This window comes from Schistocerca gregaria, chromosome 11 (assembly GCF_023897955.1).
Source record: "Schistocerca gregaria isolate iqSchGreg1 chromosome 11, iqSchGreg1.2, whole genome shotgun sequence".
NCBI classification, from domain to species: domain Eukaryota; kingdom Metazoa; phylum Arthropoda; class Insecta; order Orthoptera; family Acrididae; genus Schistocerca; species Schistocerca gregaria.
The window spans coordinates 58924635-58940270 of NC_064930.1; the positions used below are offsets into that span (position 1 = coordinate 58924635).

Sequence of the window (15636 nt, forward strand, 5' to 3'; positions counted from 1 at the left end):
CAAACGTTAGGAAGTTGTCCTTCTTTTGTGTGTGACTATTAACAATTCAATGCTTCTGCTTTTTGGTGAGTGGTCTCCATTAATCCTTAAGTATTTACATTCTGCAAGAACTTTCCAAAAACATCAACATTTTTTAAAATTTGAATAAAAATCGCAATGTAATCAGTTACTGATTTTTTACAACGTATTTCAGAGGTTATTACCTATCATCACGTGGCAGATCAGGTGTTCAGCCGAGGTGTACTTCCTAGAAAGAACTGACAGAGTTGAAATATCTGCAACAAAGAAGAGACACAAAGCAGTCAGTCGCAATCCCATTTGTTTTTATTATGCTTCCAAATCTACATTTTGGCTATAAATAGCCACCTTCAGTGCATTTTCATTACAATTCGACAGACTCGCAGCAGTTCATGTGAATATAAGTTCTTACAGATGTACAAGTCCTTCTGCCTACACACCTATAAGAAGATACGGTGACATGCACTGCTGTGGGCCTGTTGAATTGTACCAAAAATGCACTGAAGATGGCTATTTGTACCTGAGATCTAGATTTGCAATCGTAATAAAAACTAATGGGGTTGTGACTGACTGCTGTGTGCCTCTCCTTCCTTACAATCTACAGTGCTGTGCGCAATGGTTTCTGACGGAATCAAAGTAGTTTGAAATATTTGCAGTCCTGTGTATCACATTTGTCGTACACTTCATCGAAAGCACTGCTCACAGTGAAAGTATGCGTCGGAGATGTACGGAAGAGCATATATTTTGATACTGGTGGATTCCCTCAGACAATACACTTACTACACGCACAGTATAACCTGCCACTTGTCCGGGAGTGTAGGAAACGGTGGACTGTTTTTGCCTGTTGCCGATTTCAACTCGGAGACGAATTGGTGCACCTCGGCAGTACGGCAATGTGGTACACACAGCGAATGCAGTGTCGAATCTAGTACACTGCTTGCCCAGCAAGGAGGAGGAAAGGCTCATTCTGTCCCACACCTCTGTTCAACAACTAGAGCAAGCTGTGTGTCAGGTGGTGATTGTTCGCTCATACTCCCAGCATCCTCTGCAGAACTGCCAAGATACACTGTGCGTACAGTAAACAAAATACCTGATCTGCCACCCTGCGATGGAGGCGAGCCTTTGAACTCTGTCATAAATTTAAAAAAACCTAAAGGGGTACAGTGCTGCTCATTATTTATACCGTAAACAGAGAACCACAGAAGTCCCAGTGAAATGTTAGCTACCTTTCAAGCATTCACATAGAGAGAGTCGGCTTTGTGCAAGATGAAGCAAGACGGAGGAAACACAGCTGCGAGCAGCACCCTCAGCTCTACAGACATACAACAGAGTTACGACACAACGAGACAGCGAGTAGAAGCGGGACCTTCCCGCGCCGCTATGCCACTTCACGGGACGGACGGGTCGCGCCGGCGGCAGCAGCGGGAGGGTGGCGAGGTCCAGTCGTAGTTGTAAGAGAGGCGGTGGCGTGTCTCCTGCCCGTCCGGGCACGGCTGGTTGGAACCCCAGCGCAGCCGCTGCCACATGGCCACCATTTCGTCGGCGCTCTTCTGGTGTGTCACGAGGTAACTGTTGTGGCAGCCGCGGGACACCGACTCAGTGTCGAACCGCGGGTCGTGCACGCGTCGCACGTTCTTCAGGGGGGCCAGCCACGTACCCACAGCCACGTCGTCTTTATAGTACAGCCTGCCGACATTTGTCTGTGTGTACTGTACTGTCGGTGTAGAATGTCAGTGAGTACACTAAATTTGACTACAGAGGTTAACAGTCAATCCCTAGATGTACTGTTTGTTGGTTAGACCAATTTTTATAATTATTTCATTCTCAATAGAACATATTACTACTCTGCTAGGAGATCTGAGGAGATTCACTATCCTACTACATACTGACATCGGCTAAGAAGTGATGTGCGAGGCTGCGTAAGTAATGTAATACATTTGAACAGACTTGAGATTTCCCCGTATGCTGCAGCGATCGATACTGTATTGCTGCTTGCAATCATGTGACACTGGATTCAAAAAATGGTTCAAATGGCTCTGAGCACTATGTGACTTAACTTCTGTGGTCATCAGTCCCATAGAACTTAGAACTACTTAAACCTAACTAACCTAAGGACATTACACACACCCATACCCAAGGCAGGATTCGAACCTGCGACTGTTGCGGTCCTGCGGTTCCAGACTGTAGCGCCTAGAACCGCATGGCCACCCCGGCCGGCGACATTGTATTCATTTGGCACAAGTGTGTGTGATATGTGAAAAATTAGTAGCTATCCAAAATAATGGGCAAAACTGTGCTTAACTGTCGAGTGGGCACACCGTTTTTTATAACACGAGCAGGCACACTTGTATTTTGTGCACATGTCAATAGTAGCTGTCTTTATGTTACCAGGGAAAAACATATGAGCAAGAGGTATATGGTGTCATTATTCAGTATCTCATGGCATTTTTGTTGATCAAACCAGCAGAGAGTGAGTGGTGATTCGGAACCTGAAACAGTGCCCTGAGATTGTTGTCTTACCTGCAGACAAAGACAATGCTACTGTTGAACTTACCCACAAGGACTACATTGAGAAGATGCAGAGTCTGCTAGATGATGACTCCTACAGGAAGGTCAATAGTGACCCCACAAAGGAGGTGGAAAACAAGACTATAGCTCTTCTCGAGGACACGGATTTACCAGAGGGTGTCGTGAAAAAACTGTTACCTCAAGGATCTGTACTGCCAAGACATTGTGGACTCCCTAAAGTTCACAAAGGCAAGGTGCCTTTGCACCCCATTGTCAACAACATTAGGGCACCTACATGTGAGATGATGACTCCTACAGGAAGGTCAATAGTGACCCCACAAAGGAGGTGGAAAACAAGAGTAGGGCTCTTCTCAAGGAGGGTGTCACGAAAGGAATTAAATTGTAAAAACTTTATTGTAAAGTTATTGTTAATTGTATGTTTAATGTTCAGACCTATTCCGCTGTAAGTGGTCAATGGTGAATAAACTGAATACTGAATACTGCTTTCCATTGTCCCCTTTCAGATCAAATGAACCTCGAAAATATATGGTTCCAACAATACAGGTGCACCTTGCCACACTACAGGAGACAATTGCTTTGGTGTGGGGAAAAGTTCCCATACAGTCTAATCTCATTACAAAGAGACCATAGCTATGAAGTGACACCTTGTGACTTTTTCCTACAGAGGTACACTAAGTCACAAGTATACCGGAACAAACCTTGTAATCTGTTGGAACTCAAACAATATATCTGACATGTCCTCGACAAAGTTGATGAGCAAATGTGAGAGAAGGTTACGTTCATGGACTGAACGATTGCAATTATGAACTAGTAGAGGGGGCCATATACCTGATATTGTGTTTCAGATTTAAACCTCAACATCTTCTGAAAAGAATGGTGTGCTGTGTTTACTTCTTTCAAATAAATATATTCAATTTACAGTAGCTTCAAATTCAGCATTCTTTTTCAGACAGCTTTTGTCTTTGACCTCCTACTCTCTCTGATACTTCCCCTTCACCTTTTCCTCTCCTTATCCTCACCACAGGTGGGTCCCTCTCATCTTGGGATATGAGTGGTCCACCCTTCCTTTTATAAATTTAATCAAACCTAACGACCCCTCCTCCTTGAGGAAGGAACTAGCTGAAAAATGTGAACTGACAGATACTCGAAAACAAATGCAAACAACTTTGCGAAAGCCTGTTTGCTAATTTTTGAAAATCATTGTAGTAGACCCTCAACGTAAACAAAGGTGACATATTGTGAGTATACAAGGTCTGTCTAAAAAGTATCCGACCTTTGGCCAGAAAAAATATTTCGAATACCTGATGGGGTTGGGACCCTAATCCCCTTCAAAGCAGGCCCCTTGTGCTTGCACACACTTAGTCCACTGATCCTTCCACTGCCTCTGGAAGTCTTCTTGTCCAGCTCCATCATCATTTTCTGCATTCTGTCTTCTATACTCTCAAAATGGGATCCTTTCAGTGGCGTCTTCAATTTTGGAAACAACCAGAAGTTGCAAGGTGCCGTGTCTGGAAAGTAAGGAGGTTGGCAAACAGTTGTAATTCCATGTTTCGCCAGGGAATTTTGGATCAAGTGGGATGAATGTGCGGGGGCATTGTCACAATGCAGTTGCCAGTTTTTTGCCATCCACATGTCTGGTCTTTTGTGCCAAACTGCATCATGGAGTTGCTGGAGAACATCTTGATAGTAATCCTTTGTCACTGTTTGTCCTTCCGGTGTGTATTCGTGATGCACAATTCCGTGGACAGCCAGCACCACCTCGATTTTGCTTCGCTTGTGCCGCACTTTCTTCGGCCTTGGAGACTCTGGATGCTTCCATTATGATCACTGTCTTTTTCTTTCCAGGTCATACCAGTACACCCATGACTCATCTCCAGTTATCACAGTGTTTCAAAACCCAGGATCAAGGTTGGTGGTGACCAAAAGGTGGTGACCACTTGGTGAATGTCCAAATCATCACACCAAATTGCATGTGCAGAATCTTTACTCAGTCCAATCTCCCGCATGGTCAAATGACAATCTGCCATCACCAAATTTTGCACTCTGAGCAGTTTGGGGCCTGCCAGAACACTGGTCACTCTCCACTGATGTGCAGCCATATTTGAAATGGTTGAACCACTTCTTAATTTGTGGTAGACCCATTGCATCTTCTCCAAACACCTGTTGAATCTTACGAATTGTTTCACTTTGGGAATCACCAAGCTTTTGACAAAATTTTATGCAGTATCTTTGCTCAATATGTTCAGTCATCTTGAGAGTATCAGTAATACAATGAACATGTTGCGTAGCACTTCACTCAGCGACTGACAGACACTGACTGATGTGCTGGAAGTTGGATACAAAATTCACTCACACAGAAAAAGGTCTCTTCCATTACTGTGTACAGTTGTGCCGCACTATTGTCTATTTTGCGTGGGAAAATCAAAGGTCGGATCCTTTTTAGACAGACCTCGTACACATAGGCAGAAAGAAACGTCATTTTCCCACTGCAGAAGAATCAGAAGAACAAGTCACACCTGTAAAATATGTATACGAACAGAGTGATTTAAATTGGAATGGCCAAATAACACTAATTGTGGGTCAGGCACATGTCACACTGAGATTCATTTAAAGAATCCTCGGAAAGTGTAGTCCACCCAGGATGTATCCAACTTAAAAAAGCCGCATTAGACCGATGCTTGAATATTACTCATCAGTCTGGAATTTATAGAGAAAATGAGAAGATTCAAAGGAGAGTAGTCCACTTCATTGAAAGAGTGAAAGCATGTTGGCAACGCTCACCCAACTCCAGCGACAGGTGCTACAAGAGAGACATACTGCATCACAGTGCAGTTTCCTGTTAAAATTCCGAGAGTGTACATTCCTAGAAGGGGTTGTATTTGTGTCACAAACACGTACTGGCTACCAGTACTTAGTAACATTACACCATCATCTGTAAGAAGATCACAATCATTGGTGAATGTTGTTGTTGTTGTTGTTGTTGTTGTTGTTGGGGTCTTCAGTCCTGAGACTGGTTTGATGCTGCTCTCCATGCTACTCTATCCTGTACAAACTTCATCTCCCAGTACCTACTGCAGCCTACATCCTTCTGAATCTGCTTAGTGTATTCATCTCTTGGTCTCCCTCTATGATTTTTACCCTCCAAGCTGCCCTCCAATACTAAATTTGTGATCCCTCGATGCTTCAGAACATGTCCTACCAACCGATCCCGTCTTCTAGTCAAGTTGTGCCACAAGCTCCTCTTCTCCCCAATTCTATTCAACACCTCCTCATTAGTTATATGATCTACCCATCTAATCTTCAGCATTCTTCTGTAGCACCACATTTTGAAAGCTTCTATTCTCTTCTTGTCCAAACTATTTATCATCCACGTTTCACTTCCATACATGGCTTAACTTCAAACAAATACTTTCAGAAAGGACTTCCTGACACTTAAATCAATACCCGATGTTAACAAATTTCTCTTCTCCAGAAACACTTTCCTTGCCATTTCCAGTCTACATTTTATATCCTCTCTACTTTGACCATCATCAGTTATTTTGCTCCCCAAATAGCAAAACTCCTTCACTACTTTAAGTGTCTCATTTCCTAATCTAATTCCCGCAGCATTACACAATGTAATTCGACTACATTCCATTATCCTCGTTTTGCTTTTGTTGATGTTCATATTATATCCTCCTTTCAAGACAATGTCCATTCCATTCAGCTGCTCTTCCAAGTCCTTTGCTGTCTTAATTCCTACTCCAAATTTTTGTTTCCATTACTGCTTGCTCAATATACAGACTGAATAGCATCAGGGAGAGGCTACAACCATGTCTCACTCCCTTCCCAACCACTGCTTCCCTTTCATGTCCCTCGACTATTGTAACTGCCATCTGGTTTCTGTACAAATTGTAAATAGCCTTTCGCTCCCTGTATTTTACCCCTCCAACCTTCAGAATTTGAAACAGAGTACTCCAGTCAACATTGTCAAAAGCTTTCTCTAAGTCTACAAATGCTAGAAATGTAGGTTTGCCTTTCCTTAATCTATTTTCTAAGATAAGTCATAGGGACACCCGTCTGTAAAGAATTCGTGTTAGTACTTGCAGCCGTGACTCATTGAACTGATAGTTTGGTAATTTTCACACCTGTCAACACCTGCTTTCTTTGGGATTGGAATTATTATATTCTTCTTGAAGTCTGAGGGCATTTCACCTGTCTCTTACATCTTGCCCACCAGGTGGTAGAGTTTTATCAAGACTGGCTCTCCCAAGGCTATCAGTAGCTCTAATTGACTGTTGTCTACTCCCGGGGCCTTGTTTCAGCTTAGGTCTTTCAGTGCTCTGTCAAACTCTTCATGCAGTATCACCTCAGAATTACCAATTCATTCACAAATTTTATTTTCAGAAGTCCAGTGGCTGTGAAAACCAACACGGTGCACAGCCATCGGCTTGTGGGATGATTACTTCAACTTGCAAGAAGCCTGGGACAATCAATGGTAGGAGAAGTCTTCCCTGAAGCATCATGAACTAGTTCAAACTCTCTAGGAGCAACCACTAGGTTTCCACCTACCCCGATGGCACTGGTGCACACTGAATTGGAACAGGACTGACTGGGGGCAGCTGTGGGTCATTGCTGCACCAATGGGGATGCTAAGTCCTCCCCTGAATGTGACTGTGGTTAAGAACAGAAAACAGTTGATTGTATAACATTTGAATGTGCCCTCAAAGCATTTAAATGGACAATTAACAGTTTATCTGTGGAAGCTTCTAATGGAATTTCAAACCTGAATTTAAAACTATGAAACCATTATAAACATTGGTTTGTGTGTATCTGTGTAGAAGTGTATACAGGGTGTTACAAAAAGGTACGGCCAAACTTTAAGGAACATTCCTCACACACAAATAAAGAAAACATGTTATGTGGACTTGTGTCCGGAAATGCTTAATTTCCATATTAGAGTTCATTTTAGTTTCGTCAGTATGTGCTGCACTTCCTTGATTCACCCCCATGATTTCATACGGGATACTCTACCTGTGCTGCTAGAACATGTGCCTTTACAAGTACAACACAACATGTGGTTCATCCACGATGGAGCTCCTGCACATTTCAGTCGAAGTGTTCGTACGCTTCTCAACAACAGATTCGGTGATCGATGGATTGGTAGAGGCAGACCAATTCCGTGGCCTCCACCTCTCCTGACCTCAACCCTCTTGACTTTCATTCATTGGGGCATTTGAAAGCTCTTGTCTACGCAACCCCGGTACCAAATGTAGAGACTCTTCGTGCTCGTATTGTGGATGGCTGTGATACAATACGCCATTCTCCAGAGCTGCAACAGCGCATCAGGGATTCCGTGCGACGAAGGGTGGATGCACGTATCCTCGCTAACGGAGGACATTTTGAACAGAAGACATTTTGAAGAGAAGTAATAAAATGAACTCTAACATGGAAAGTAAGCATTTCTGGACACATGTCCACATAACATTTTCTTTCTCTGTGTGTGAGGAATGTTTCCTGAAAGTTTGGCTGTACCTTTTTATAACACCCTGTATAGAAGGTGATTCAAAGAGAAAGAACAGATTCAATTGTTTATTAGAGACTAAATATAAATGATGGAAACACATTGCACATCTCACTGGATAGAGGAAGGTTTGAAATTTTGACAAAGCTGCACAGTTGTCTTTTTGTACCAAAATGGCAATACCCCACGAGAGAAATCACATTGTATGTTGAAATTTGCATGAATCCAATCAATTGTTCCAGTGCAATGTGCATTCAAATGTCAATTCAGCAAGAAGCCACCTCTGCACAAGCAGATTTGACTGGCACAAAAAATTCTAATAGCGGATGTGTCTGAAATGGGTTCACAAGGAACCCTCAAAGTCTACAAGTCAGGTAGGCCAGGACTTCAACTTCCTCAGACAACGGCACGACGTGTTCTGAAACAATGCCTGCACATGAAGCCTTCCAAGCTGCAGTTCCTGCAGCAATTGCATCCAAACAACCATAACAGAAGGTACAAATTTTGCATTTCAGTTCTCCAGGGTACAGAACAGTACAGTTTTTCTGAATGACTCATCTACTGGGATATGATAATCACCATAATGTAAGAATTTGGGGAGGGGGGGGGGGGGGTTGTAGTGTCACCGCCAGACACCACAGTTGCTAGGTGGTAGTCTTTAAATCGGCCGCGGTCCGTTAGTATACGTCGGACCCGCGTGTCGCCACTATCAGTGATTGCAGACCGAGCGCCGCCACATGCCAGGTCTAGTCTAGAGAGACTTCCTAGCACTTGCCCCAGTTGTACAGCCGACTTTGCTAGCGATGGTTAACTGTCTACATATGCTCTCATTTGCAGAGGCGACAGTTTAGCATAGCCTTCTGCTACGTCATTTGTTACAACCTAGCAAGGCGCCATATTCTTCAAGAATGTATTCTGAACTGATAATATTGTGAATCATGTACCGTCAAGAGCGACGTTCATCATTAATGGATTAAAGTTAAGTATCTGTTGTGTACATAGTTCCGCGTAGTCAGTGCATACACAACTTTCCCACTAGAGCGCACCCCGCTAAGCACAACAGCGCAGGCGCAGCGCTCGTCCGTCTCCACACTACGAGATGGCGCTGCCATAGAGACGGACCAAATTCTGCCTCCGCCGATCTGTGTATTAATATGTAACGCAGCCAATGAGATTGCTGCTAACGTAGAACCTTTTCTCCTCGCGGATCACACTCGCACAGTGATACCTGAACGCGTGAGGTATTGTAATGAGTGTACAAACCTCCGATTAGTCAGTCTGCAACAGTCTGCATTCGTCTGCATTTGTACCGGTCTATAGTCAAGTTTCAGTCTGCACCTAATAAGATTACCGTATTCCTGTACATAGCCATGAAGATAAATGAATAGACACTTTGTCAAGTATCAGAGATATGTGAGAATAAGATTAGCATACCAATACCAAAGGAACTTCAGATTGTCAGTTGTAAATAGCATCCAGAACCAAGTTAAGTAATTTTTATACTTGTTATTATTTTAATAAATGTGTGTGAAAATTAATCAAGTTCTGTTCAAAGTTGGTCACCGTCGATCTGCTACTCTAAGCGTGCAAGTGGCATTTCTATCATGTGACCTAACGGCAGAAGATAACCACGCCTTGATAAGACCACGAGACATATTGCTGACACTCGCCTACTTTGTTAGAGCGATAAGTCAAATAATCTGATGGTGTGTGTACTGAAGGTCTTACAGTACACACACCACAGTATCAAACTAATTACATCCGCTTTCCGAATTCTCATTCCTTGTCATGTTCCAGACCTCACGTAAGTATAGTTATTCCCTCTACACGCCAGTCTTCGTGAACTAAAACACGTGCATTTCGACCTCCATTCGTAACATGGTGTTGGCTCTTCTGCCAACACAACAGGGGTTCACAAAATCTTTGTGTTATCATTGAACATGAAAGAGACTCACCAAAAATGAATGTATTTTGTGCTGTTTCTGTTTAAAAGCGAATCGACCTCTCTTTGTTGCAGAGGTAAATGTGACAGGGATGTCATTCCCAGACAATGCTGCAAAATCAGTTCTTTCCTCAACTTCATGGAAATTCCAGTGATCTCAATTTTATGCATGATGGTACCCCACTTCACTTTCACCTTCAGATTTGGTGTCATATTAGCAATACCAACCCACAGTATCAGACTGGAAGAGGTGGGCAACAAGATCTTGTTCATCAGTTTTGGCTTCCCAGGTAACCAGACCTTACACTTTGTATATACTAAGATGGTATCTGTTCTTTTGAACATGTCCGAAAGAACAGATACTATCGGTGACCATGCAGCTCGTTAGAATGAAATGAACACCCTTAGCTGCTTACAGGAATTGACATACGTCAATTGGGACAGATGAAAATGTATGCTCCAACCACAACTCGAACCCGGGATCTCCTGCTTACATGGCAGACGCTCTATCCATCTGAGCCACCGAGGGCACAGAGGATAGCGCGACTGCAGGGATTTTATCTCTGGCACGCCTCCCGCAAAACCCAGTGCAGGACAATACATTGAGAATGTGGGTTTCGTGGGAGGCGAACCAGAGATAAAATCCCTGCAGTCACGCTATCCACTGTGCCCTCGGTGGCTCAGATGATAGAGCGTCTGCCATGTAAGCAGGAGATACTGGGGTCGAGTCCCGGTCGGGGCACACATTTTCATCTGTTCCCGTTGACGTATGTCAACTCCTGCAAGCAGCTAAGGGTGTTCATTTCATTGTAATTTCTTACATGTTGTGATTCTTTTCTGTAGGCATAGGTGAAAGACAGAGTCTTTGTCCCGTCTATGGCAGCTACTCTTCAAGATCTGAGAATCAGAATTGCTGAAGCTGTTGATTTAATATACAGGGACCTGTTGATTTGTGTGTGGAATGGAATGACTACTATTCTGATGTTTCTTGAGCAACATACAGGGCTCATGTTGGGTGTACAGTATAGTGTTTGTGCAGACACAAAACTTTGAACCTTCCTCTATACAGTGACATGCACATTGTGTTTCTGTCTTTCGCAAGTTGGCTGTAATAAACAACTGAAATCTGTTTCTTCTTTCTGAGTCACCATGTATTTGTTGTAAATGAGTTATCCACTATTTCTATTGTCATCATAGCTGCAAAATACTAATGCAAATTCTTTACATATGAATGGAAAAACTGGTAGAAGTCGACCTGGGAGAAGATCAGTTTGGATTCTGTAGAAATATTGGAACACGTGAGGCAATACTGACCCAACGACTTATCTTAGAAGAAAGATTAAGGAAAGGCAAACCTACATTTCTAGCATTTGCAGACTTAGCAAAAGCTTTTGACGATGTTAACTGGAACACTCTGTTTCAAATTCTGAAGGTAGCAGGGGTAAAATACAGGGAGCGAAAGGCTATTTACAATTTGTACAGAAACCAGATGGAAGTTATAAGAGCCGAGGCACATGAAAGGGAAGCAGTGGTTGGGAAGGGAGTGAGACAGGGTTGCAGCCTCTCCCCGATGCTATTCAATCTGTATATTGAGCAAGCAGTGAAGGAAATATAAGAAAAATTCGGAGTAGGTATTAAAATCCATGGAGAAGAAATAAAAACTTTGAGGTTCGCCCATGACATTGTAATTCTGTCAGAGACAGCAAAGGGCTTGGAAGAGTAGTTGAACAGAATTTACAGTGTCTTGAAAGGAGGGTATAAGATGAACACCAACAAAAGCAAAACGAGGATAATGGAATGTAGTTGAATGAAGTTGGGTGATGCTGACGGAATTATATTAGGTAAAGAGATGCTTAAAGTAGTAAATGAGTTTTGGTATTTGGGGAGCAAAATAACTGATGATGGTTGAAGTAGAGAGAATGTAAAATGTAGACTGGCAATGGCAAGAAAAGCGTTTCTGAAGAAGAGAAATTTGTTAACATCGAGTATAGATTTGTCAGGAAGTCATTTCTGAAAGTATTTGTATGGAGTGTAGCCATGTATGGAAGTGAAATGTGGATGATAAGTAGTTTAGACAAGAAGAGAATAGAAGCTTCCAAAATGTGGTGCTACAGAAGAATGCTGAAGATTAGATGGGTAGACCACATAACTAATGATGAAGTATTGAATAGAATTGGTGAGAAGAGGAGTTTGTGGCACAACTTGACAAGAAGAAGGGATCAGTTGGTAGGACACATTTGGAGGCGTCAAGGGATCACCAATTTAGTATTGGAGGGCAGTGTGGAGAGTAAAAATCATAGGGGGAGACTAAGAGATGAATGCACTAAGCAGACTCAGAAGGATGTAGGCTGCAGTAGGTACTGGGAGATGAAGAAGCTTGCACAGGATAGAGTAGGATGGAGAGCTGCATCAAACCAGTCTCAGGACTGAAGACCACAACAGCAACAATGACAAATAGATACTAAATAATTGCCTCCCTTTATGTGTATCTCACAAAAAGGCCATGATGGAAAGATCAGAGGGATCTGAGCTCACACGGAGGGTCATCGACAATTGTTCTTCCTGCGGATCTGTTGCAGCTGCAACAGGAGAGAGGGGAAGTGATGTTGGTGCACAAAGTACCTTCCACCATGCACTGTAAGGTGGTTTTCAGAGTCTTAATGTAGATGAAGACATAGATGTAGATGTAGAGGCAGCAATACTTACAGCAGATCATCCTGGTTGCGAGTGATGTAACGCAGCAGCCGGGAACCCAGTACGAAGCCTCCTCCGTGGGCATACGGGAGGTAGTAGTCACACAGTACCCAGTCGGTGTCCCACCACCTGCGAGGACACAGCAAGTGGTCACTGAATGTTGTTCACTTCACAAAGACAGTTCATTCTACAAAGATCAATAGCTGGAAGCGCTTTTAGCAAGTTAAATAGGACTTTAAAAACTAAGCCTTAGAGGTGTCTGAAGAGAAATCTACACACACACACACACACACACACACACACACACACACAAAGTTGCATCACCCCGGTTCCCAGAACTCCAGAAGATAGACGTTGACTGTGGATATTGTATCACAGACACAGTCCCTTTGACTGTTCAGAGATATCACTAAACCCACCCAAAGATATAAACAACCATGCACGAGTAGCACCTATTAGACGGAGGGGGCCTGACAACCGATCAGTTCCAGTCATTCCACCAGGTTGGAAATGCACGGCTCATGTTGTCTGTAGATCAATTGTGCCTACACGATCAATTACATAGTTCGATTGCATCTGCATAGTTACTTTGTGGCAGGAAGGGTTCTCAACAAACGTAGTGTCCAGGCATCTCAGAGTGAACCAAAGCGATGTCTTTCAGACATGGAGGGCACACAAAGAGACAGGAACTGTCGATGACATCCATCTGTGGATTATGCTTCCAAGGAACCCTGACAGCAACATCACCATCTTCAGTAACACTTTTCGTGCATCCACAGGACACCATGTTATGACTCAAACTGTGTGCAATAGGCTGCACGATGCGCAACTTCACTCACAACATACAGTGCAGTAGAGATGGGCCCAACAACATGCCGAATGTACTGCTCAGGATTGGAATCACATTCTCTTCACCAATGAGTATCGCATATGCCTTCAACCAGACAATGGTCGAAGAAGTGTTTGGAGGCAACCCAGCCAGGCTGAATGTCTTAGACACACTGTCCAGTGAGTGCAGCAAGGTGGAGGTTCCCTGTTGTTTTGGGGTGGCATTATGTGGGGCCGACGTTCACCGCTGGTGGTCACGGAAGGTGCCATAATGGCTGTACGATACGTGAATGCCATCCTCCGACCAATAGTACAAACATATCAGCAGCATATTGGCGAGGCATTCATCTTTGTGGATGACAAATCGCACCTCCATCATGCACATCTTGTGAATGACTTCCTTCAGGGTAACGACATCGCTTGACTATAGTGGCCAGCATGTTCTCCAGTCACGAACCCTATTGAACATGCCAGGGATAGATTGAAAAGAGCTGTTTATGGACAATGTGATCTACCAATGCCTCTGAGGGATCTACGTCGAATCGCCATTGAGGAGTGGGACAATCTGGACTGACAGTGCCTTGACGCACTTGTGGATAGTAGGCCACGACGAATGCAGGCATGCATCAATGCAAGAGGACATGCTACTGGGTATTAGAGGTACTAGTGTGTACAGCAATCTGGACCACCACTTATGCAGGTCTCAGTGTATGGTGGTACAGCATGCAATGTGTTGTTTTCATGAGCAATAAAAAGGGTGGAAATTATGTTTATGTTGTTCTCTATTCCAATTATCTGTACAGGTTCCAGAACTCTCAGAACCGAGGTGATGCAAAACTTTTTTTGATGTGTGTATAACCAATGAACCTCAGTCTTAAACATGTCCAAACTGACAAGAAATTTTGTGTACGCATATGGTATGTACGAGGAGCTTTCAATAAATGATGCAACACGTTTTTTTCTGAAAGAAGGTTGGTTTTATTCAGCTTGTGAGCAATAAAAAGGGTGGAAATGATGTTTATGTTGTCCTCTATTCCAAATATCTGTACAGGTTCCGGAACTGTCAGAACCGATGTTATTCGTCCACGAAACTCAGAGGGCCATAGACACGGGTTCCCAGGTAGATGCCGTGTTTCTTGACTTCCGCAAGGCGTTCAATACAGTTCCCCACAGTCGTTTAATGAACAAAGTAAGAGCACATGGACTGTCAGAGCAATTGTGTGATTGGATTGAAGAGTTCCTAGATAACAGAACGCACTATCTCATTCTCAATGGAGAGAAGTCTTCCAAAGTAAGAGTGAGTTCAGGTGTGCCGCAGGGGAGTCTCGTAGGACCGTTGCTATTCACAATATACATATGTGACCTTGTGGATGACATCAGAAGTTCACTGAGGCTTGTTGCAGATGATGCTGTGGTCTATCGAGAGGTTGTAACAATGGAAAATTGTACTGAAATTCAGGAGGATCTGCAACGAATTGGCGCATGGTGCACGGAATGGCAATTGAATCTCAAGGTAGACAAGTGTAATGTGCTGCGAATACATAGGAAGAAAGATCCTTTATCATTTAGCTACAATATAGCAGGTCAGCAAATGGAAGCAGTTAATTCCATAAATTATCTGCGAGGAGGCATTAGGAGTAATTTAAAATGGAATGATCATATACAATTGATCGTCGGTAATGCAGAGTCCAGACTGAGATTCGTAGGAAGAATCCTAAGGAAATGCAATCCGGAAACAAAGGAAGTAGGTTACAGTGCGCTTGTTCGCCCACTGCTTGAATACTGCTCAGCAGTGTGGGATCCGCACCAGGTAGGGTTGATAGAAAATGTAAGGATGTAGAGGCTTATCTCATAAGGGGGTAAGATAGATACTGCCTACAGGAAAATTGAAGAGACCTTTGGAGAAAGGAGATCCACTTGCATGAATATCAAGAACTCAGATGGAAACCCAGTTCTAAGCAAAGAAGGGAAAGCAGCAAGGTGGAAGGAGTATATAGAGGGCCTATACAGAGGCAATGTTCTTGAGGACAATAATATGGAATTGGAAGAGAATGTAGATGAAGATGAAATGGGAGGTAGGATACTGTGTGAAGAGTTTGACAGAGCACTGAAAGACCTAAGT

The 15636-nt window shown here is 43.3% G+C and overlaps 1 protein-coding gene across 1 annotated transcript in view; it reads right to left on the reverse strand.

The window, feature by feature from the left end:
* Positions 1–350: 350 nt before the first annotated feature.
* LOC126295408 (beta-1,3-galactosyltransferase 6-like) overlaps positions 351–15636 on the reverse strand; it is an 89536-nt gene continuing 74250 nt past the window's right edge. The window contains exons 4-5 of the mRNA XM_049987889.1: positions 12699–12815; positions 351–1704 (exon numbers count right to left, since the gene is read on the reverse strand). Of these exons, the coding sequence (XP_049843846.1) occupies positions 1407–1704; positions 12699–12815 (415 nt within the window). The 3' untranslated portion in view covers positions 351–1406. The remainder of the gene's footprint in view (positions 1705–12698; positions 12816–15636) is intronic.